The sequence below is a fragment of the Centropristis striata genome, chromosome 12 (genome assembly GCF_030273125.1).
Source record: "Centropristis striata isolate RG_2023a ecotype Rhode Island chromosome 12, C.striata_1.0, whole genome shotgun sequence".
In the NCBI taxonomy this organism is placed as follows: domain Eukaryota; kingdom Metazoa; phylum Chordata; class Actinopteri; order Perciformes; family Serranidae; genus Centropristis; species Centropristis striata.
The window spans coordinates 21,036,299-21,043,723 of record NC_081528.1 but is presented as its reverse complement, the minus strand read 5'-3'; the positions used below and the strand labels follow the sequence as shown (position 1 = coordinate 21,043,723).

Here is a 7,425-nt window from a genome sequence, read left to right as displayed (position 1 = left end):
TGAGGAACTGAAGCCATTAGCTATGCTTTCTTCAAAGCCACCAGACTCCATAGAGAAAAACAGTCATTTAATGTGCAGAATACAGGAATTGCTGGCCTATAGTGGTTTCAATTGTACAGTCATGGAAAAATGTTTGGACCATTGTTTTCTTCAATTTCTTGTTCATTTTAATGCCTGGTACAACTAAAGGTACATTTGTCTGGACAAATATAATGATGACAACAAAAATAGCTGATTAAAGTTTAATCTAAGAGCTGATATCTAGACATTTTCCATGTTTTTGTTGATATTAACCAAAATCATCACCAATAAAACCATGGAAAATGTCTAGATATCAGCTCTTAGATTAAACTCTTATGAGCTATTTTTGTTGTTATCATTATATTTGTCCAAACAAATGCACCTTTAGTTGTACCAGGCATTAAAATGAAGAAGATATTAGAGAAAACAAGGGTGGTCTAATAATTTTTTCAATGACTGTATAGTTTGTGTGTGTATTATTAGTATAACTTTGATGTTTTACAAGTCTAGTCACACAATATCAAAAATTAAAAAACCTCGATTGACAGCAGTAGAGCTCTACACTCGTGTTATTGACTGTTTTATCAATGGGTGGTGCTTTGAAGAGAGTATAGTTGGATATGACCAATTGAAGTGGGGAAAATATTCTAACTGTTATTGATATTTTTTCTTTTTTGGATGACTGAAATAAGTTTTGCTGCTGCCCCTGGTTCACAGTAGTAAATTGCTTTGCCTCAGTGTTGGTACTCCTGCCTGCTTCCATGGCGATACAGCGGCTTTGATGCCTCATTCAACCACACTTCATTATATCCAAACTATCCTTTAAGAGTGAGTTAAGAACAATTGTGAATAATTCAAAGCACATGTAAGCAGAGTGTGTCAGTTTATCCATTTACTGTAGCTGTATGAGCTTGCTTTTTGCTGCTGTCTTCCATATACTAATTAAATCCAATTAACTCAGTAGGAATTTGGCTTTACAATGTAAACCTTATGGACAAAAAAGTCATCAGAGGCACTTTGTTGATTGTTTCATGTCGCTTTGTAAAATCTATTACTGAGTTGAAAGGCTAAACAAGTTGCATTGGTAGCACTTAAAGACAGCAACATAATTCAGAATTTAACAGATCATTGACATTATAAAAAGCAACAGACTCAAGCTGAAGATGTGACAAATATGTAGAGGATATAGGCTGGTGATAACGCTGCTAAATGGCATTCAGAATGACTCATCTCTGTATAAATGTTTGCAAATATTTATTTTTCCTTTTCCTTGTTTTAATATTTTGTCTGACAACTTCTTTGAAATGCTGTCGCACCTTATGGTAACTTCTTCTCAACCACAGGCCGACTGGAGTCTCCTGACAGAGCAGCAGTAATCCTATTTAACCCAAAACTTTGTTCAAATGGCTAAACTCCGTTAGCACACCACAGTGACCTCAGCTGGGTTTGGGAGTCATTGCACACTTTCCACAGTTGATTGGCAGATTGTAGAGAATATCTTGTGTTATTTACACTGCTAGGTGTGAAAATTAAGCTTTGAAAATGTTATTGATGACTTTATTCATCTCTGTCCACAATATTTCAACACCAGATTTACTATGATCAAACCAAAATTCTTACCAAAGCCAATCGAACCTCTGCTGGTGGTGAATTAAGTGATACGAACCGAACCAGCAGAGCATGTGAACACAAATATACTGACTGACTGTTTGAATATTAGCGCCATCTCAATTGTAAAAACTAGCATTAAATTGCTATATTTAATAGTGTAGTTCACATTAGGTGCACTCCCAATATGTGCAATGAACAATGCAAAGATTATCAAGCAAAGCATGTTAAGATATTTTTGTACTATGATGTATTTTTTTGACCACTTGATTTACTGCATGTTGTTTTTATTTGTCTAAGAGGGTCTTAAATGTCCGGTCATAAGGGATTCTGACCTCGTCTGGAAGAAAGAGAGCTTTATATTGCTGTGTTTATGTGTTCATGTGGAATAAGAGCCAAATTTGCTAAACTGATGTAAATGTTAACTTGTGTAATTTGTGTCAATTTTCTTTTGAAATAAATACATTAATGTCAATCTTACTGTTCTAATCAGTCTTGATTGTGTGCTTGTCTTTAAAGGTTCAGTTATTTTGGATAATCTACACAAGACAGTGTGAATAGTAGGTATTCATTTTCCAAAGTTAAGTAAAAAAAAATGTTGAAGGTGTGATGTAGTTTAAACGGAGTGACTGGCTTTGCCCCGAGCACTGGTCCCTACAGCTAATGCTGAAGGGGCCAGTGCCCGGTGCAATTGCCCCATGGCCCTAATAATAATAATAATAATAATAAACCATGGGACAACATGTGAACCTTAGAATCAAACTGAAACATTTTCTCTTGTTTTGGCATTTTATTTAAAACACTTTTTACCCTGTTTGATCATTCCAAGTTATTGTATAGTTATGGTGGTCCCTTTTCTAAGTTGAGTAGAGTGAAAACGACAACAACCAAAAAAATATAGTAAACAGATTGTTTATTAATTTTTATACCCTCTCCTCTCCTCTCCTCTCCTCTAATGAAAGTATTGGTGCAAAAAAAAGGGAATAACAGTTAAAATCTTGAGATAATTTGTGAACAGGGAAACTAAAATTTATGGAATATGGTGATTACATTAGATAACGTGATATTTACCTTTTTGAGTGAGTGTTCACTCTTAGTTTTGCCCTCCCACCTCCTCTCCTCTCCTGTCCTCTCCCCTCGCCTCTTTTTCTCCCTTGTCCTCTGGCCTGGTCTCCTAAAAAGAACAAATGGTAGACAAAATGGAAGTATAAATAAATTGTGAACAGATTAATTGAACTTTATAAATTCTGATAATGACGTTAGTTCAAATGATAGTTACCTTTTTGAGTGAGAGTTCACACTTAATTTTAACCCCCACCTCCTCTCCTCCGATCTCCCCTCGTCTCCTTTCCTCTCATGTCCCCTTAAGGTTGTGCTGTCATGTGTACTGGTCTGGTCTGGTTTCCTGTCCTCACGTCATCTTGTTGCTTCTCCTAAAAAAACAAATGCAGACCATCCTCTCCTCTCTGAAAAAAGTAAAACAACAGGTTTTAGTGGTTAAACAGTTAAAATACATTGTGATCAGATTAACTGGATTTGATGAAAGCTGGTGATGACATTAGATAAAGTTATAGTTACCTTTTTGAAGGAGAGTGCACACTTGTTACCCTCCCACCTCCTCCTCATCATCTCTGTAAAACACAAATACAGACAATGACAATTAAAATCTAAAGAGAATAAAGGTGAAAAGATGAATTATGAAATTATAAAGAGAATGGTTTTTACCTTTAAATAAGAGGGTTCACACTTACTTTTGCCCTGCCACCTCCTCTCCTCTCCTCTCCTCTCCTCTCCTCTCCTCTCCTCTCCTCTCGAGTCATCTTGTCTCATCTCCTAAAAACCAATGTGACAACAGGTTTTACTGGTTAAAATGTTAAATTGAATTATGATCAGATTAACTGAACTTGATGAAATCTGGTGATGACATTAGATCGTTAGAATTAGAAGTGATATTTACCTTTTTGGAGGACAGTGCACACTTGCTGTTGCCCTTCCTCCTCCTCCTCCTCCTCCTCCTCCTCTTCCTCCTCCTGTTTCTCTCCTCCTCCTCCTCCTCCTCCTCCTCTCTGTAAAGATACAAATAAAGACAACGGGATATAACAGTTTAAATCTAAAAAGAATAAAGTTGAACAGATTAATTATGAAATACTAAAGAAAATTATTTTTACCTTTAAAATGAAAGGGTTCACACTTATTTTTGCCCTCTCCTCTCCTCTCCTCTCCTCTCCTCTCCTCTCCTCTCCTCTCCTCTCCTCTCCTCTCATGTCCTGTCATGTGTACTGGTCTGGTCTGGTTTCCTGTTGTCTTGTTGCTTCTCCTAAAAAAACAAATGCAGACCATCCTCTCCTCTCTGAAAAAAGTAAGACAACTGGTTTTAGTTGTTAAACACTTAAAATGAATTATGATCAGATGAACTGAACTTGATGAAAGCTGGTGACGACATTAGATAAAGTTATAGTTACCTTTCTGAAGGAGAGTGCACACTTGCTGTTGCCCTCTGACCTCCTCTTCTTCCTCCTCCTCCTCCTCATTCTCTCCTCTCCTCCTCATCGCTTCTCTTAAAAACAAAGAACTGAGGACCTGTACACTAAGGTCCTTGTTACTACAGACTTTTTGTGGTCTAGGGTGGGTGGCGACAGACATATGAACCCCCTTGACATGGTGTGGCCACCTTATTATTAATCTGCACAGAGGAGCTTCACTGGGAGGGCGAAACACGTTGGAGGTTCACGCTATCCCCCCCAGATCACTCTCCTTCTGTGCAGACACCCTGACTGAGTCATGGAGCAGCAACAAGGACACGGCTCTCATTCACTTACAGTCAATTCAAAAATCACAAGTACATTCAAATCAATAAGTCAATGAATTCAAAGAAACTCTGTTCAGTGCAAATCAAGACAAGTCAGTTAATTCAAATAAATTCTGTCCAGAGTATTTCAAGAAAATTCAGTTCAATGGATTCAAAGAAACTCTGTTCAGTGCAAATCAAGACAATTCAAATACATTTGATTCCAATAAAATAAGTCCATTCAAATCATAACAAAGAACTGAGGACCTGTACACTAAGGTCCTTGTTACTACAGACTTTTTGTGGTCTAGGGTGGGTGGCGACAGACATATGAACCCCCTTGACATGGTGTGGCCACCTAATTATTAATCTGCACAGAGGAGCTTCACTGGGAGGGCGAAACACGTTGGAGGTTCACGCTATCCCCCCCAGATCACTCTCCTTCTGTGCAGACACCCTGACTGAGTCATGGAGCAGCAACAAGGACACGGCTCAGTACATTCAAATCAATAAGTCAATGAATTCAAAGAAACTCTGTTCAGTGCAAATCAAGACATGTCAGTTAATTCAAATAAATTCTGTCCAGAGTATTTCAGTAATTTCAAATAAATCAAACAATGAATTCAAAGAAACTCTGTTCAGTGCAAATCAAGACAAGTCAGTTAATTCAAATAAATTCTGTCCAGAGTATTTCAAGAAAATTCAGTTCAATGGATTCAAAGAAACTCTGTTCAGTGCAAATCAAGACAATTCAAATACATTTGATTCCAATAAAATAAGTCCATTCAAATAATTCAAATAAATTAAACTTAGCTTAGCTTAATTAAATGAGAAAAAAAACTAAGTTCAAAATCAAATAAAAGGACAAAAACGTTTGTCTGCTGACTCACCTGCTGACTTACCTGCAGGTTCAGCTGCTCTCTTCCTGCGAGACTGCTTTACCTGAGCATAAAAAGCTTTTACATACCTTGGCTGATGTGGACAACATACCGACCAAAGCTGAATGGGGGGCTCAGGGCTGCTAGGGGGAGAAACTTTAGACTCACTGGGTGGCGTACTCACCCTCTGGGGCCTCCTCAGGATGATCCTTGTTGGATGATCTGAGGGCACCAAGGTCCATCCCTCTGAGGCTGGGGCCTGAGAAGGAGAGCAAGAGGGGGAGTTAGAAGAAGAGCTGGATGAGGAGCTGGAAATAGAGCCACAGAGGGAGTTAGAAGGAGAGCTAGAGCTGGAAACAGAGCCACAGAGGGAGTTAGAAGGAGAGCTAGAGCTGGAAACAGAGCCACAGAGGGAGTTAGAAGGAGAGCTAGAGCTGGAAATAGAGCCACAGAGGGAGTTAGAAGGAGAGCTAGAGCTGGAAGAAGAGTCAGAGAGAGTTGTGGGGGGAGCCTGAGTGGAGGAGCCAGGTGGGGGGCCTCTCTTGGAGGTTGGAACTGGAATCCTCCGCAGGATGTGACGTGGAAAGTCAGGCCGCTCAGGGTTGGGGATGAGGATGCTTTCCCAGGTGTAGGCACCGACCACCTGAAGGTAAAAACCAAAACAACTCTCAGACCACTTCCTGGAAAGGTCATCACATACAGTAGTAAGTTGTGTTTTTGAGCTACTTACTGTGCTCCTCAGTGAACTGGTACCAGGGTCACAGGCAGGGCTGGAGCCAGGTGGGCTACGCTGTTGGTCCATCTGAAGATCAAAACAAATACAAGCTTCAGACCACTGCTCAACAACATGACTTCACATCACATATTGATTAAACTCTTTTAACTAATTTAAAAAAGTAAACAGGTGTTTGCACTAAAAAAGTCCATGAGCACAGTCAGCACTGATAAGGTTTAATTTACAGGATATAGTTACTGTAACATTTCTCACTGTTGATGCCAAACTCACAAAATTTAGTCAGAATCTAATTATGAAAACAAATTAAAACTGCACCTGACCTCGACTGATATCCAGAATATCTTTTTTAATTCATAATAAAAGACCAAATGAAGGATTAGGCTGTATGAGCTTCATGACCTGTCATGTCCTGGTATCCTGGAGTCAGAGCCATGTATCATTGGCCCCGCATACAAACTTTTTCAGCTGGATTCATGAAACTGTGAAATGACTTGGGTTATTCATGTACATCACCTTATTTTCTAATCCCATTTTTAGGGGACATCTGGAACATTTATTACAGCCTACATGTATCCTGGGCCGGTAAGCCACCTTTTACAGACCAGACTTCATTCAACAATCAATCAGTTTTTGGTTCTCCTGCTAATTTACAAAAAGTGCGCATTTTCGAGACAGACCCCTTTTTTTCCTCCGTTCCTCCGTAACTTATTACAGAGAGCAATTTTCCGACTTTATTCAACAAAATGTTAAGTTTCATTTCTCTTACTGTCATACAAAAGTCGCCACTTTATCGACACTTTTTTTTCAAAAACCTATTTTTGCTCGTGGCACGATGACATGAAACTGAATATTTTTGAAGGTCTTTTTGTTTAAAAAAGACGTTTAGATATTAAAATAATCATAACTAAATCGTCCGTTTCTAATAATTTAGAGCTATTATAATTTTAAGATAAACTAATAATGATTATAGTGGCAAAAGTCCTACCAACTTTTGTATAAAGATAACTGGAGTTACGAAATAACATAAATATAGTTATTAATGTACATTATTAAACCCATTTATCCTGCTGAGAGACTGGACGCTATGTTGTTGACATACCGTTAGCCAATTTACATTTACAGAGTGAATGTGTGAATTATTATCATATGATAAAGATTTTTAAAAAGCCTAGTCGCCGCTTGTCACTGATGGCATAGGCCTAGATCGCCAAAAATAAAAATGTGTAAATTGTGTTTTATGAGCAGGCCTATTTGTTCGGATGAAACTGACAGTTTGTATAAAACAGACCAAGAGATACAAACTTGGTGACAACAGTCAAAAGTTAGTCCTATTTGATTAATTTACCCTGAACATATTACAGTCAATATTGGTTATTATGTCAGTGCGTCGGGTA

At 38.3% G+C, this 7,425-nt stretch overlaps 1 protein-coding gene across 1 annotated transcript; it reads right to left on the bottom strand.

Moving 5' to 3' along the window:
* Window positions 1-5,089: 5,089 nt before the first annotated feature.
* On the bottom strand, window positions 5,090-6,545 carry LOC131981936 (uncharacterized). The gene is made up of 3 exons (XM_059346471.1): window positions 6,026-6,545; window positions 5,480-5,938; window positions 5,090-5,359 (listed from the first exon to the last, which is right to left on the bottom strand). The coding sequence occupies exons 1-3, from the start codon at window positions 6,095-6,097 to the stop codon at window positions 5,270-5,272; spliced, it is 621 nt and encodes a 206-aa protein (XP_059202454.1). The 5' UTR covers window positions 6,098-6,545; the 3' UTR covers window positions 5,090-5,269.
* Between the last annotated feature and the right edge of the window lie 880 nt (window positions 6,546-7,425).